Below are 16387 nucleotides of genomic sequence, written 5' to 3' on the forward strand. Positions count from 1 at the left end.
TCAGTCCATATTCCTTTAGAGATCAAGGAGAAATAGAGATGCCAGAAGACCAGAGTTCACTACATATATGGAAATGTTTAAAGGGGGAGAAAGCTGGATTTCAAAAATTACAGCCAAATATGTTACCTGTGTTTTATTAACTAAGCAAAGGCATTCAACTGTGTGGCTCACAACAAATTATGGGTAACATAACGAATAATGGGAATTCTGGTACAACTTAATTGTGCTCATGAGGAACATGTACATAAACCAACAGGCAGTGGTCCAAACAGAACAATGGGATGCTGCATGGTTTAAAATCAGAAAAGGCGTGTGTCTGGATTGTAACCTTTACCATACATATTCAGTCTGTATGTTGAGCAAATAATCTGAGAAGCTGGACTATATGAAGAAGAAAGTTGCATCAGGACAACCTTCGATATGCAGATGAAACAAACTTGCTTGCTGAAAGTGGAGAGGACTTGAAGAATTTATTGATGAGGATCAAAGACTAGAGCCTTCAGTATGCATTACACCTAAAAGTAAAGAAAACAAAAATCCTCACAACTGAACCAATAAGCAACATCATGACAAACGGAGAAAGATTGAAGTCGTCAAGGATTTCATTTTACTTGGATCCACAATCAAGACCCGTAGAAGTAGCAGCCAAGAAATCAAACAATGCATTACATTGGGTAAATCTCCTGCAAAAGACCTCTTTAAAGTGTTAAAAGGCAAACATGTCTCTTTGAGGACTAAGGTGAGCCTGACCCAAGCCATGGTATTTTCAATAGCCTCATATGCGTGCAAAAGCTAGACAATGAATAAGGAAGACCAAAGAAGAATTGATGCCTTTGAATTATGGTGTTGGCAAAGAATATTGAATATACCATAGACTGCCAGAAGAATGAACAAATTTGTCTTGGAAGAAATCCAGCCAGAATGCTCCTTAAAAGCGGAGATGGCAAGACTTCCTCTCACATACTTTGGACATGTTATCAGGAGAGATCAGTCCCTGGAGAAGGACACATGCTTGGTAAAGTAGAGGGTCAGCAAAAAAAGAGAAAAGACTCTTGACAAGATGAATCGACACCGTGGCTGCAGCAATGGGCTCAAACATAACCATTGTGAGGATGGCACAGGACCAGACAGTGCTTTGTTCTGATGTACGGAAGTTTGCTATGAGTCAGAACCAACTCGATGACACCTAACAACAACAACATTAGAATATAATCTCTAGAAATGTGAAAGAATGTCCTAGATGCAATCCATGAGATGCTATAGACTACTAAATGTTTCATTTGCAAAAATTTTATTCATTCAAAAAGTATTGACTACCTAGGACATGCCCTCATGAAACTTAACATTTTAGTGTGGTTAGGGTGGATAAAGAAGATGAACAATTGACTATATGCAGGAATATACAACAGGTTAACGAGGAGTCCCTGGGCAAGGCAAATGGCTGAGTGTTTGACTGTTAACTGAAAGGTAGGCTATTCAAACTCACTCAAAGGCACCTCAGAAGGAAGTCTGGGTGATTTGTGTTATGGATTGAATTGTATTCCCCAGAAATGTGTGTCAGCTTGGCTAGGCCATGATTCCCTGTATTGTAGTTATCCACCATTTTGTGGTCTGAAGTGATCATCCTATATGTTATAAATCCTAATCTCTATGATATGAATGAGGCAGGATTAGAGGCAGTTATGTTAATGAAGCAGGACTCAATCTACGAGACTAGGTTGTATCTTGAGTCAATCTCTTTTGAGATATGAAAAAGAGAAGCATGCAGAGAGACTGGGGAACTCCTATCATCAAGAAAGCAGAGCCGGGAGCAGGGGTCCCTGAGCTGAGAAGCTGCTAGATCGATGACAAGGACTTTCCCCCAGAGCCAGCAGAGAGAACAGTTTCCCCTGGAGCTGGTGTCCTGAATTCAGACTTCTACCCTCCTAGGTTGTAAGAAAATTAATTTCTCTTTGTTAAAGCCATCCACTTGTGGTATTTCTGTTATAGCAGCACTAGATAACTAAGACAATCTGCTTCCACAAGATTACAGCCATTGAAAACGCTACAGCGCAGTTCTACTCTGACACACATGGGTCACCATGAGTTGGAGTTGACTCAATGGCAACTGTTTGTTCATTCGTTTGTTTGTTTTAACTGTGATCGTAGCACCCAAGATGGGATGAGGGGGTCGTTCATCGGGTGGTCAGAGTAGCTCTCTCTGATGAGGTAACTTCTGAGAGTAGATTAGAAGAAAGCAAAACACAAGAGTGTATAGGGAGGAGAACTCCAGGCAGAGGGAAGCACAAGAGCAGTGACAATGGCCTGGGGTTGGAATGTGCTTGGTAAGTTCACAGGGCAGGGTCACTGTGGGTGGAGTAGACAGAGGAAGGGAGCAAGTACCCCAGACAACATCTGAGAAGGAACAGGACTCCGGTTACAGAGGGCTCTGTGGCCATTGTAAGGACGTGGCTTTGTTCTGATGAGAGGGGCACCCCTGGATGGTTTGAGCACAACAATGGCATGATCTGAGTTGTGTTTTAATGATCACTGTGGTTCCTTTTTGGGACTTGGGAGTGAGACAATGGAGGAGTGGGAAGCAGGGAGAGTAGTTAAGAGTGTCAGCCATAATCCAGGCAAGATTTCCCACTTTCTCCCTTCTTGGCAAAGTGCTGGTCTTGTTCATCTTAATGCTCCTCTTGCCAAGCACAGCACCTGGCAAAATAAAGATGGTTGAACAAAACCTTTGCCAATGACAACTCAACCTGCAGTCAGACACAGGTGCCACTGGGGAAATGCACTTTTGTCTATAAGAAAATGTCACCAACGATAAAAGTGATGCCTCAGAGGTGATAGAAGGTAAAAGAAACACCATACCAAGCCCTCGTCCACCAAGAATATCTGCTTTGCCTGCTCCCAGTGTCCTTGAAACCCATAAGCAAATGCTACTCTTGTATCCAACCAACCAGTCCAGGTGGATATGCAAAGCTAGGATTGGGAAATTAAGAGTCGATCTTGTTTGCATCCCTGATACTGTGATGAGGCCTTCTGGGGAGACCGTAGCACAAGGAACACTTGAGTTTGTTAGAAACGTCTGTCCCAGCCAAGAGGTAAAATCATCAGTTTTCCACTTCTAACGATGAGTCCTTGTGCGTATCCAAGATAGCTTCTACAGCAACAACATTCTTCTAGGTTGCCTGTCAGAACTTTGTATGTGCCCCATTTGGGATAGGCCAAGAGAAAACACTTTGTGCTTGGATGGTCCTAGTTCAGGATACACACTTATCCTCCCTTCCAGGTGACATCTCAGTCTTAGACCATCTACCAACTAGAGAAGAGACGTCATGTTGACTCTGACTCCCACCGTAACTGTGCCCCATGAGGTCAAGAGTGCATTTCAGTTGCTTTCAATCCTGGAGTTTGTGGTCAGCGTCCTGGCCAATGCCTTCATTTTCCTGGTGAACTTCTGGGACATGGTGAAGAGGCAGCCGCTGAGCAACTGTGACCTGGTGTTGCTGAGTCTCAGTGTCATCCGGCTATTCCTGCAAGGGCTGCTGTTTCTGGATGCCATCCAGCTCACCCACTTCCAACGGATGAAGGCCCCTTTGAGCCATAGCTACCAGACCATCCTCGTTCTCTGGATGGTCACCAATCAAGTCAGCCTCTGGCTCGCCACCAGCCTCAGCATTCTCTGCTGCTCCAAGATCATCCACATCTCCCATACCACCCTGTTTTGCGTGGTTCACAGGTTCTCCAGGAAGATCCCCCAGGTGCTGCTGGGAGTTATTCTTTTCTCCTGTGCTTGCACGTTCCTCTGCTTATGGGACTTCAGCAAGAGATCTCGCTTAATGGTCACAACTCTGCTGTTCATGAATAGTACAGAAGAAGAAAATGCAAAGATCCGTTTCTTTTATTCCTTCCTCTTCTGCAATCTGGGGTCCATCCTCCCTTCTCTCTATTTTCTGGCTTCTTCAGGGCTGCTGATTGTCTCGCTGGGGAGGCACATGAGGACAATGAGGGCCAATGCCAGTGGCTTTCATGACCCCAGCCTGGAGGCCCACATCAAAGCTCTCAAGTTGCTCATCTCCTTCCTCTGCTTCTATGTGGTGGCATTCTGCACTGCCCTTCTCTCAGTGCCCTTAATTATGTGGTGGCAAAACAAGATAGGGGTCATGGTTTGTGTTGCAGTCATGGCAGTATGTCCCTCTGGTCATTCAATTATCCTGATCTCAGGCAGCAGCAAGCTAAGGAGGGCCGTGGAGACCATTCTACTCTGGATGCAGAGAAGCCTAAACGTAAGGGTCAAGCAAAAGGCAGACCCCCGGGCACTGTGCTGAGCACGGGCATGAAAAGGGCCTCTTTGTGGACATGCCTCTGATTCTCCATGAAGCCTTCAAACTGTTCCAATTTCTTCCCTAAAACATAAAGGGGAATCTCTCCACTTTACAACAATGGACTCACCCATAGAAGAATAAAATAATTATAGCTCTCTGCATGGCCTAGGCAAGTAGTTGTTTTTAGTTGCCATTGAGTCAGTTCCAACTTACAGCAACCCCATGCACAGGAGAATGAAACATTGCCCGGTGCTATGCCAACCTCATAATCAGTGCTATGTTTGAGCTCATGGTTGCAACCACTGTGTCAGTCCATCTCGTTAAGGGTCTTCCTCTTTTTTAGTGACCCTCTACTTTACCAAATACTATGTCCTTCTCCAGGGACTGGCCCCTCCTGATAACACATCTAAAGTATGTGAGACGAAGCCTCACCACCCTTGCTTCTAAGGAGAATTCAGGCAACTAGAATGCTTTTTATATGGTTGGATTTAGGTCTACCATTTTAGTATTTGTTTTTGTTTTGTCCCATTAGTATTCGCTCTTCTGTTTCTTCTTTCTTGCCTTCTTTTTTGATAATAAAGCTCTTTTAGTATTTTATTTTAAATCTTCTCTTGGTGTCTTAGCTATACGTCTTTTCATTAAGTTTTTAGTGGTTGCTCTAGGGATGACAGTACCAGTCCTCATCACTGTCTATTTACAGTTAATATTGTACCACTTTATGTCAATACAATTACCACTATCCCCCATCCCTTGTGCTATGTTTGCCATAAATTTTACGTCTGCATTAATTGTAAGCCCAACAATAAAATGTTGTAAATTTTACTTTAAACTGTCTGTTATCTTTTAAAGAAATGAAGAGAAGAAAAAAGTTAGTTGTTTATACTTGCCCACTTATTTACTATTCTGGTACTCTCCAGTCCTTTCTGTAGATCACGGGTTTTTCTATCTCATGTCGTATCCCTTCAGCCAGAAAATTTTTCTTTGACATTTTGTGCAGTGCAAGTCTGCTGGCTACATATGTCTCATTTTTTTGTGTGTCCATGAAAACATCTCTACTGAGACATCATTTTTTAAAGATATTTTTGCTAAATATAGAATACTGCTAATTTTTTTTTCTTTCAGCATTTTAAAAATGTCACTCCATTATGTCCTTAACTCCAGTTTTTTCTGGTGAAAAATTAGTCCTCACTTCTCTTGCTGTTCTCCTACACGCAATGTGTCAGTTTTCTACGGCCATTTGGAAGACTTTTTTTTGGTTTTCAGAAATTTGACTATGATGTACCTGGGTGTAAATTTCATTGCATTGACCCTATCTGGAGTTTGTTTCCAAGGCCCCCAGGGGAGTCACCACCTTCTCATCTACCTCCCCAACCTCATTACTACATTTCACAAGTTAGACCCCCAAGAGCCTCAGTGATGTCAACTGGTCCAAAACTTGGAGAGAGAGCTAATGGGAAGTCATTGAAGTATTATCTTTTCCTATTTTTCACTTTTTTAAAAAAAACATTTTCTTTCTATCTTTTGATTTTTTTCTGCCCATGTGTTCCAAGGGAGGGAATCTCCCTATGATCTTTAATCCTGATCCAAGGGGAACCCTAATTTTACCATGTACTCTGGCCAATTTGGTACTAAAGCCTAATTTTCATGCCAAGGCCATACATCATCAAACCATATCTTAGATACCTAATCAAATGCCAGACTGAGGGCACCCTCAGAGATTATCTATTCAAATACTTTACCCATCACCTAAGTCTGGGGCTAGACCACATTCTGAATGCAAACTCTTAGACCTCTAGTCTCATTCTGATCCTTATTTGCAATTAAACTATTAGCACTGAACTCTTCAGAGAGCCCACCCAGTGTAGATGCCCCACTGATCAAGTCTTCACCATGAAGACACACTCAGCGTTTTGCACACCTAGGCTAGTTGACCAATTGCCCCTCCCTGAGTCATTTCTCCACCGGAGACCCAATCAGCCCACACTGGGACTCGTGGGATAAGACTCAAGTGCCATTTCAAACCTATTTTTGTGTTCCAATTGAATCTCTTTGAAGTTTCCTTTAATAAAACATTCCACAAGGAGTTCCTCCCTTGAGCTTTCTGTATTCAAGTATTTAACAAGAAACACCTTAGGGGAAGGAGAGTGCAAAGCAGCAGGGGGATTGCAGTTGAGTAGACGACTTAGGGAATTCGAGTTAGCTCTGGTGCAAAGAGTAACAAAACATTATCTGTTTATAGTAGAATCTTATAACTTAGTTGGGGGAGACACACAAACATGTATGAAATGCTTAAGTAATGATAAGAGGCTGTCTGGAATTAAATGCCAAAATTACTGGCATAAGTAAAAAGTGTGAGTAGAGTTCAGGTCAAAGCTTAAGTGAAATAGCAAGGACAAATGTGTAGAGGTGGGAATAAACCTGGCATGTTCTGTACAGGTAAGTCAAGTTCAGGTTATGGGGTCAAACTCAAGAGCCGAGGCTTTTTCACGGTGCTAGAGTCCCTAGCCTGGTGGCATCGTGGTTAAGTGCTATGGCTGCTAGCCAAAAGGTCAGCATTTCAAATCCACCAGGTGCTCCTTGGAAGCTCTATGGGGCAGTTCTACTCTGCCCTATAGGGTCACTATGAGTCGGACCCAACTCGACGGCAAAGGGTTAAATGGTTTAGAGTCCCTAGGTAGTGCAAAAGGTTATGTGTATGACCGCGGACCAAAAGGTTGGAGGTTCAAATTTACCCACAGACGCCTCTGAAGCAAGATCTGGCAGCCTACTTCCAAAAAAATCAGCCACTGATAACCCTATGGAGTACAGTTCTGACACACATGGGTTACCATGAGTTGGAATTGACTCAACGGCAACTAGTTTTGTTTTGGTTATAATAGAACCTTAAATAGAGAAGTGATATGATTACAGCAGTGATTTTATAAATATTTCTCTAGTGGCATTGAGTTGGTCTGGTTTGAAGGGGAGAAGACAGGGAGCTTGAGCCATTTGCACTCTGAATGCAATGAAAGGAGATTTGAACCAGATGGGGTAGTGGAAATGGAGAAGGTGGAACAGATGTGAGGGAGATTTTGAAAAACATCCTCAACTAGTGTCTTAATATGGTGGTTGATACAGAAGGAAGAAGCAAGGAGGGTTTCAGCATGTGAGTGTGAGTTGCAATATGTAATCACCAATAAAAATAAAGAAGTTAAGAGAGGAAGTTGGTCTGAACGTGGCAGAAAGGATAAATATGGCTTGGGTTTATTATCACTGGGTTGACATCATGTTGTCTAGTTGGAGAACACCAACAGATTTTTGGAAATGAAGAGCTAAAATTTAGATTAAAGGTTAGAACTAGAAATGACTTTGTGGTCATCAAAAGAGAGACGAGGCTGAAAAAGGTATTTTTGAGTTGGTAAAGTAAAAATGTTGGCAAGAATAGAGAGGTTCTAGAAGGAGCAAGAGGGCCAGAGATAGTGAGGATGGTTGCAATGGACTTTTTCTTGTCTTCCCTTTTTTTTTTTTTTTTGGTTTTCCCAGCACCTTCTTTCTTCTGAGAACAAGCACCTTCTCCAAAGGTAACTGTTCCTCCTACTACTCCAACCAGGATATGCCCCGTGATTCTTTCCCTGACCATATTTAGTGGGGATATTCCAGGCCTGCCGAAGTCCATTCTTGGAATTTCTCTAACTTCATTCAAAAAACAAAAAGTCATGAGGGATGAAATCCAGCAGCTTCCCCCAGCTCTGTCCCCCCGCCATGTCTCCTATCCCCAGCAGAAATGAGCAGAGGCAAGAGGTGGAGATGACAAAACCTGGCTTTATTCGGTTCCCAATGTTCCTGAGTCCCAGCTGCACCCTTGCCCCACTTTGCTTTCATCGCATGATCCTTCACCATATTCGTGAGCCAGTATATCCCATCGATGCCTAAGTTCATTTGAATTAAATTGCTGACACTCACAATCAAAAGAGTTAAGACACAACGTGTGGTACAAAAGCACAGAAATGGGACAAATTAGGCCATGATCAGACATCTAGAGAAGAAACAACCACCTAAGTTAGTTGTGGATGAGGAAAAAGCTTTATTCTTAGGATGCCCTAGCTCAGACTCGGGGAGAGCTACATAATGGAGGACTAACTTCAGTGTCAAAGATGTCACCTTGAAGACTAAGGTGCACCTGACCCAAGCCATGGTGTTTTCAATTGCCTCATGTGCAAGCAAAAGCTGGCCAAAGAATAAGGAAGATCAAAGAAGAGCTGACACCTTTGAACTGTGGTGTTGGTGAAAAATATTGAATATACTGTGGACTGCCAGAAGAACAAAAAAAATCTGTCTTGGAAAAAGTCCAGCCAGAATGCTCCTTAGAAGCAAGCGTGCAGAGACTGTCTCACATTCTTTGGACATGTTATCAGGAGGGATCAGTCCCTGGAGAAGGACATCGTGCTTGGTAAGGTAAAGGGTCAGCAAAAAAGAGGAAAACCCTCAACGAGATGGATTGACACAGTGGCTTCAACAACGGGCTCAAGCATAACAGACTGTGAGGATGGCGCAGAACCGGGGCCATGATTTGTTCTGTTGTGCATAGGGCATCTATGAGTCGGAACTGACACAATGGCACCTAAGAGTAACAACAACTTCAGTGATCCAAAACAGGTGAACAGTCAGCCAGGATCTAGGGAGTGGGTTATTGTTAGAGCCACTTTCATAATACATTTTATTCTACTTGGCCCATTGTGTTTGCAAGACATATTTAACTTGACATGTGATTAAGTTTAGATAAAAGTATATTTATGTAATGAATGGTGCTGCTTACTTAAATACTGCCTCAGAAGATGTTGTGCTTAAAAGGGGGTGGGGAAGAGGAGGGAATGACAAAGCTGTCAAAAACATACACTTGTCTGCTCAGGGAAGGCCATACATGCTTTTATATTAGGGAAAATGACCCCCAAATCCTGTTCATCCCCTAGGATCTCTCCTCCCAGTCATTCAGCAGATAGGCTCTGAGTGCCAGAGTATCCAGGCCAGAAGTGGAGGTGGGGGAAACTGAAAAAGGAGAACTGCTGATGACAAAGTATCTATAGCAGGTTGAATTATATCCCCCCAAAAAAGGTATGTCTGCGTCCTAATTCCCAGAACCTGATTTCAGTGACCTGATTGGGAAAAAGGGTCTTTGCAAAGGTATTAAGGATCCCGAGATGAGGATATCAACCTGAATTACCCTGATGGATCCAATGATGGTGAACACTATGTGTCAGTTTGGCTGGGCTGTGGTTCTCCGTGGTTTAGCAGCCTCTGGATTGGTTGCTCTTCCATAGTAATATAACAGAATAATTTTCCATGATGGGATCTGATAGGATCAGCCAATCAATTGAAAAGGGGAGTTTCCTCGGGGTGTGGCCTGCCCCAACATATAAATGGATGTTCTGGCAAAGCTCTTTCTCAACCTGCACTCTTCTCATTGCCTGACCTCTGACTCCTGGGACATAAGCCTGCAGAAGTCTCTGACCTGCAGATTTGGGGTCGTCAGGCCTTGCAACCCTGTGAGCCAGCAGAAGTCTCTAGTCTGCAGCCTGACTTACAGATTAGGGACTTACAGCCCCACAACTGCCTGTGAACAATTTCGTTGAAGTCAATCTCTCTCTCGGGATTTCCCACTGCACATTTTATCCTTTATTTTTCATTTGGATCCTTGAGCAGTGACTTTGAAATCAGGTACAGATGCTTTTTCTCACTACTCTTTACTTGTAGGATATGAAATTTCAGGGAGACAATTCAGTTTGGGATAGGATTGTTGTTGTTAGCTACCCTCGAGTCAGCCTCTAACTCACAGTGACCCCATGCACAACAGAATAAAACACTGCCAGGTCGTGTACCACCTCCATGATCAGTTATGGATCAGACCATTGTGATCCACAGGGTTTTCACTGGCTTATTTTCAGAAGTAGGTTGGCACACCTGTCTTCCTAGTCTGTCTTACTCTGGATGACCCACTGAAACCTGCTCAACATCATAGAAGCACACGGGCCTCCACAACAGACAGGTGGCTGCCGTGCCTGAGACACATTGGCCAGGAGTTGAGCATAGCCTCCCACAGGGAAAGCAGGAAGGCTACCACAGAAGCACTACTGCCTTATCAGGATAGGGTAGTCAGTGGTGAAGCTCAGGGGTTCTGGAGCCACTGGGCCTCACAGTTCCACATCTCAGCTCCAACACTGACTAAGTTCGAAGCACCAAAATATCTATTCATAGATAAATGGAAAAATAAACTGTGATACAGCCATCTGATGGTATACCGCACCGCAGAGAAATTGAACATGGGTGATCTCACAAACATATTGTTGAACAAAAAAGGTTTTAAGCAAATTTATATGGTATGATCCCATTTATGTAGAGCTAAATACCTGCAAACCACAATCACATATTCTATAGGGTTACACAGGTGTGTGGTAAGTGTACGAAGAACTGTGAAAGAATTATAAACACCAAATTCAGGAGGGTGGTTGCCGCTGATGAAAGAAAAGAGGGATAAATTGGTGAGTAATACAACAGGGATTTCACTATAATGTAATGTTTTTAGGTTAGGCGATGGGGATATAGGTGGTGGTTATTGTATTATCCTTTTTATTTATTTGTAGGCCTGAAATATTTCATGATATATACATTTTTAAAGATTTCATCAAAACCGTGGCTCTGATTGGTTGACAATATTGGTGTTTGTTGCGGTCGAGTTTATTCCAACTCATGGTGACCCAAGGTGTGCCAAGTAGAACTGCTCCATAGGGTTTTCTTGGCTGTGACCTTTCAGAAGCAGGTCACCAGGCTTTATTCCTGAGGTGCCTCTGAGTGGGTTTGAATCGCCAACCTTTCAGTTAGTAGTCAGACACTTAACTGTTGGCTCCACCCAAGGATTCCTGACCTTATGCATGACATAAAGAAACATTGCCTGGCCCTGGGCCATCTTTGTGATTCATTTAAGCCCATTGTTGAGACTCTGGTGTCAACGCTTCTTATTTTCCTCATTTTTGCTGATCCTCTACTTTACCAAACATTATGTTCTTTTCTAGCGACTGGTCTTTCCTGATGATGTGTCCAAAGTAAGAAAGCCCAAGTTTCGTCATCCTTACTTTTAAGGAGCATTCCAGTTATATTTCTTCTAAGACATTACACGCATCTAACCACTTTGAATATTTCTCTACCAGGGCACTCATATGTTGATACACAATTGTATAGCTGCAATCTCTCTTGCCTAGAAAAAATGTGTTTTTTGAAAACTTATTTAGCAAGAAATAATCTAGTTTACTTTCCTACACCAATATTAGTTTTCAGAAATGAAAAGATAACATGAAATAAATATCTAAGATTATAAAATAAAAGATGAAATTCTAGCATATGTTCTCTGATTTCACTATTATCGGACAAAGATTCTGTTCATATTTAGAAAAACTCTACCCAAAAACAACTAATTCTTGTTATGAAGAGGAATGCAATATCACTGCTAGCTAAAGGATCCAGGCTGAATTCTATACTAACCATGAGAACGCACAGTATGAACCTGGAATTGTAATCTGTTGAAGAAAAACTATTAGATTTCCAGTTCCAAATCAGAGGCATGGAAAATTAAGAAAGTATGATTTAGTAATGAGACATTTCCAATTTTCAGTTTGTGTTTTTCAATGAATTTAACCTATCATCTCCGATATCAGACATGCTTGTGTTAATGAGCTCAATTCAGCAAAAATTAAGTTTCATTATAGTTTTGACAGGTGTTCTCCTTAAACACAGTTCACTTCATTTGTTACCTTAATTTGCAGGCCTTTGTAGGTATTTGAGTTTGTAAACCACTGGTTTCCTGGCCACAACGCTATGGAAACATCTAAAGGAAAAAGTATTTCTTCACTAAGAAAAGAAGGGGATGTGAAATTCCTGAGGCCTACCTCTGGTAGTATATTATACACAACATCCATTACCAAACAAAATGATGAAAGTCACAGCTTATGCAGCTCTAGAGCAGTGGAGTCACTGCTTGCACCAGCCGCCACCATAAAATGTATGGGTCCTGCCTTTACACCTGTGTATCTGGCCCATTCAAAAGTTTTTCTAAAACCAGTGAATAATCTTCCCAAAAAGTGACTAGGAACTTAATTCTAACAACACAAAAATTGCCACTTTAAAATAAACCTTTTTTGCAGCTTATACCTCACAAGTCCTCCTAAATCCTAAGACCAGCTTGTAGCAAAACCATTCCAGGTTTCCTATTTTTTGAGACAATTTTCACGTATTATATTTGCATAGGTAGTTACTTTGTCTAAGCTTAGATTTTCAATGGCTTAAATTCGTTCATAGTATTCTCTTGCTATCATATTTCACAGAAGAGAAATAAAAAGATAGAGAGAGAGATAGTCTCCATTGAGTCAACTTCGACTCATGGTGCCTTACATACAACAGAACAAAACGTTGCCCAGCCCTGCACCATCCTTTCTATCACCAGGATGTTCAAGTTTATCGTCGAAGCTGTTGTGCCAATCCATCTCACCAAGGGTGGCTCTGACCCTCACTGGTCCCATACTTCACCAAACAGGATGTCCTCCTCCATTGATTGATACCTCCTGATGATGTATCCAAAGCAAGCAAGTCAGACAATATTTTGTTGTGATGTATAAGGTTTTCTTTGGCTAATTTCTAGAAGTAGATTGCCAGGCTTTTCCTCCTAGCCTGTCTTACGCTGGAAGCTTTGCTGAAAACTGTCCACCAAGGGTGGCCCTGCTGGTACGTGAAATACTGGTGGCCATACCTTCCAGCATCACAGCAACATGCCACCATGGTACAACAACAATGTCCATCTCAGAGTCAATGAAATATGGTATATTTTAAATCTTTCTGTGTGTGTATTTCCTTTTGTTCATTTCTAATGCTGTCTTGGAAGAAGTACTGCCAGAACGTTCATTAGAAACGAAGACGGCAAGACTTCGTTTCACATACCATGGACACATTATCAGGAGGGACCAGTCCCTGGAGAAGGACATCATGCTTGGTAAAGTAGAGGGTCAGCAAAAAAGAGCAATACCCTCGACAAGACGGATTGGTACAGTGGCTGCAAAAATGGGCTCTAGCATGACAAAAATTGTAACCTGGTAATGTTTCATTCTGTTGTACACAGGGTCGGAACTGACCTGACGGCACCTAATAACAACAACAAATGTTGTTTAGTGTGTGCATGGAGGACAACAGACTATTGGATTGTGAATCCAACTCATCATTGAAACATCGAATATTACGAGGTTCCAGACATTGGGTCATGTCTGGTATATTGTGTGAATGACTGTGGCCATGAGTATTTTAGCACAACATGCTTCCTGGTGAATTATGCAACAGACTTCAGTTCCTTGCATTGTGAAATGTTCCTTCAACGGCTTTAAGTTCATCAACATGTCTCACTTTAACACGCACCATCACAGAATTTCTCCCGAGTCATGCTCACGCATTTGACTTTTCCACAAGACTTCTTAGCACACAATATTAAGTCATTTCTTGATGTTGTTGTATTATGGGTACCATGTTCATACATTCATTGGTTACATAAAATTTTTCATAAATACTACAAGTAAGTATTCTAACTTGCTGGAATTATTATTTATATCTTTGCTTTGATCATCTGTGGTAGAAAACATCACAGATTGCATAGTTTTTCTCTAGAAAGTTCTCAGCCATTCTCAATCTTCTGAGCAACAATATTTCTCGCTAGGATGTGTTTGTGAATGTTTAATTCTGCATGAGTCATATAATTTCTTCTTCACTCCATAGACCATCTTTCACAAACTCATCGCTTATAAAAGGTTTTATGGCAATTTTTTCACTACGGCGTCTCATTTTATTTGCATTCAGAAATTAACCCTGTGGAAATCCTCGTTCCTTCAGCTAGTAAAGTTTTCATTGTGTGTCTTTTCTATGTAGCAATTGCAGTTCTTTAATTTTTTGAAGTTGTCTTTTTTGGCAAAGACACATTTTTTTTTAAATTGTACTTTAGATGAAGGTTTACAGAGCAAATTAGTTTCTCATTAAACAAGTAATACACATATCGTTTCGTGACATTAGTTGCCAACCCCAGAACATGTAAACACTCTGCCCTCCTCGACCTTGGATTCCCCATTACCAGTTTTCCAGTCCCCTCCTGCCTTTTCATTCCTGACTGGCAAAGACATATTTTACATTTTCAATACATAAAAATATCTTATTCTCACAAAAGACTATGTTCTCTCCTACTCTTCTGGAACCATGTGGCCCCTTCATTCTATCTTTTGGTTCCCTCTTTTGGTAGAAGCAAGAATTCAAACAACTATGTCTCTAAGAAAAAACAGCCTGCAGTCATGATGATAAGTGGCGACTGGATTCTCCCTTTGAGGTGCGGACGCTGCGGATGGGGTGAGCCCTGGCCCCTGCTCCAGCCAATGTCCATCCTGTGGGAATATGTGCTTGGTAGTGTCAGGTCTTCTACAAACCTGGATATCTGAGGACATCTCCCAAATTTCAAAATAAGGATACAATTTTTTTTTAATGCTGATTGGATCAAATGAAATATAGCTGCATGCAGAATGCAAAATGCAGGCCACCCCTTTGCAGCCTCTCTCCCATGGGATGAAAGAGAGGGTTTTTGTTGGAATACTCTCTCACACAAGACGAGGAGCTGAGACAGAACCGTGAAATGAGCTCTTAAGATGGTGCTATTTAGGTTGAGCTTAGCTGCTAGCTGACAGGTTAGCAGTTTGAACCCACCCAGTGGCTCCTTGAGAGAAAGACCTGTCGATTTGCTCCTGTGAAGACTTCAGCCTAGAAAACCCTATGGTGCAGTTCTACTTTGTAACGCATGGGGTCGCCATGAGTTGGAATCTACTCAACATCTCCTAACAACAACATCCAGAATACAACGATGGACTGTGATATGCTGCTGACATTTTTCTCTTGAGGGGTCATGGGCAAACACAAGGCCCTGAGGAATTCCCCTGAGGGCAACTGATTTTCCAGACCAGAGAGAAGACAAGCTCCTTCCTCTTCCTAGGTTCTGACAGTGAGGCCTGGAGTCCAGAAATCACAGGCGTGCTCTGAGAGCTCCTGATACAAGGGGTGGGGAATGGCCACAAGCTTGGGTCACCCCATGAGCAACTCAAGGTTAAACACTGGATTGCACTTGGCTGAAATTACTAGCATCTGAGGCTCAAAGCTTCTCCACCAAGATCTGTGATCTCCTGGGATTTAGAATTTTTGAATAAAAATCTGAAACAAAGTTAGCATTTTATTTCCTTCATTCATTTTTCTACCCAGAGGTCTGAATAGTATTTCTTTTTTCCTTTCTTTTTTAATTAAAAAAAAATCACCAGTATTTATCTAGAGGATCTCTTTTTCATTAAATTTGCCTAATCCTCACCTCTTTCACTTACATTTTCTTCTATGATTTCTTTGATTATTGTTCTTCTGTATCTACTAGCATAGATAAAGGGTCTCTTGGATCTCATAGCAATGCCTTGCTCTCTTTCTGCTCTAATCATGTTTCTTTCTTTTTTTCCTTTTCTTAGGACTTCTGAATTAGAATTTCAGTAACATCTTTTAATTCACCCACTCTGTTTCTGCAGTATCTAACCTGCTGTTCAGTGCCCTACACGCCAACGATTTGAAAAATCAGCAATTGCATTTTTAATCTCAAAGCGTTTGCTTGTCCATTTCATGATATTAAGTCATATTCCTTATAGAATCAGTGTCTCTAAAATCTTAATGAAAACATGAATGGGATGTTTTCTAACATCCTCTGTGCCTTGTAATGACTTCATCTCACAGGCAGACATTGATCTCTTTCTTCATATTGGTCACCTTATCTTGAGCTACTGTGTATTTTCATATGTCTTTTCCTGTTTGTAATCTTTGCAGGGGAGATGAGTTTTCCCCATATTCAGAATTGTGGTGGGTTCTGATAGATATTAAAAAAAAAAAAAAAAAATCCCTGTTAACACAGAGTTGATTCCAACCCAAAAGAACCCTATAGATATTTAAAATAAGGGCCAAATCTTCTAGGACCTGATGAAGGAAGGTGGGGGGAGTTATTT

The 16387-nt window shown here is 41.7% G+C and overlaps 1 protein-coding gene across 1 annotated transcript; it reads left to right on the forward strand.

The window, feature by feature from the left end:
• The first annotated feature begins 3323 nt into the window (after positions 1–3323).
• On the forward strand, positions 3324–4450 carry TAS2R38 (taste 2 receptor member 38). The gene has a single exon (XM_010599761.3). It carries the CDS (start codon positions 3324–3326, stop codon positions 4314–4316), a length of 993 nt encoding a protein of 330 aa, XP_010598063.3. The 3' UTR covers positions 4317–4450.
• Positions 4451–16387: the final 11937 nt, after the last annotated feature.

The sequence above is a fragment of the Loxodonta africana genome, chromosome 8, assembly GCF_030014295.1.
Source record: "Loxodonta africana isolate mLoxAfr1 chromosome 8, mLoxAfr1.hap2, whole genome shotgun sequence".
NCBI lineage: Eukaryota > Metazoa > Chordata > Mammalia > Proboscidea > Elephantidae > Loxodonta > Loxodonta africana.